This window comes from Monoraphidium neglectum, assembly GCF_000611645.1.
Source record: "Monoraphidium neglectum strain SAG 48.87 unplaced genomic scaffold scaffold05250, whole genome shotgun sequence".
Classification (NCBI taxonomy): domain Eukaryota; kingdom Viridiplantae; phylum Chlorophyta; class Chlorophyceae; order Sphaeropleales; family Selenastraceae; genus Monoraphidium; species Monoraphidium neglectum.
This window is the reverse complement of record NW_014008380.1, coordinates 2,301-3,015: the sequence shown is the minus strand read 5'-3', so window position 1 is coordinate 3,015 and position 715 is coordinate 2,301. Positions and strand designations below refer to the sequence as shown.

At 64.9% G+C, this 715-nt stretch overlaps 1 protein-coding gene across 1 annotated transcript in view; it reads left to right on the top strand.

Annotated features, from left to right (window-relative positions):
• MNEG_15349 (Uncharacterized protein in xynA 3'region) overlaps positions 1 to 715 on the top strand; it is a gene marked incomplete at both ends in the record, with an annotated part of 4,001 nt that overhangs the window by 1,085 nt on the left and 2,201 nt on the right. The window contains one exon of the mRNA XM_014036180.1: positions 147 to 268. Within this exon, the coding sequence (XP_013891634.1) occupies positions 147 to 268 (122 nt within the window). The remainder of the gene's footprint in view (positions 1 to 146; positions 269 to 715) is intronic.

Below are 715 nucleotides of genomic sequence, written 5' to 3'. Positions count from 1 at the left end.
CACACACACACACACACACACGCGCGCGCGCGCGCACACACATACACGCACCCCTTGCGCGCGCACACACACACACACATACACCCCCCTCACACACAAACACACTCTCACCTCGCACCTGCACACCCCTGCCCCGCCCCCCAAAGGCCCCTGACCGAGAGCGAGCTCACCTTCCTGCGCTACATCCGCCAGTGGCGCAAGAAGGTGGTGTTTGTGGTGAACAAGGTGGACCTGCTGGAGTCAGAGGACGACGTGGAGCAGCTGCTGGGTGGGTGGCGCGGGGTGACGCGGGTGACACGGGTGACGCAGGCGATATCGGAGGGCAGTGACGGATGAGAAGGGATGGATGGGTGAAACGGGATGCGGGTTCGAGGGGGTGGGAGGTGGTGGCGGGACGGCGTGGGTGGCGGGGGAGTGGGGTGGCGGGGAGAGGGAACGAGCAGCTTCAGGGCGGGTACAGGCTGAGCGTTGCGAGCCGGCTATGCCTGTACGTGGGGTTTGGGTTGGTTGGGTTCAGCAGCTGGGGTGTGGAGTCACAAAGAGGTGAACGGCGAGGAGCCGAGATTCCACGGTTCGGGCGTAGAGCCTCTGGCCACGGGGCTCATCTGAGCCGTGAATTATCCTGCGAACCACGCACACGCGGACCCAAACAGCCGCCCCCCCCCCCACACACACGCGCGCACACACACACACACACACACACACACACACACAC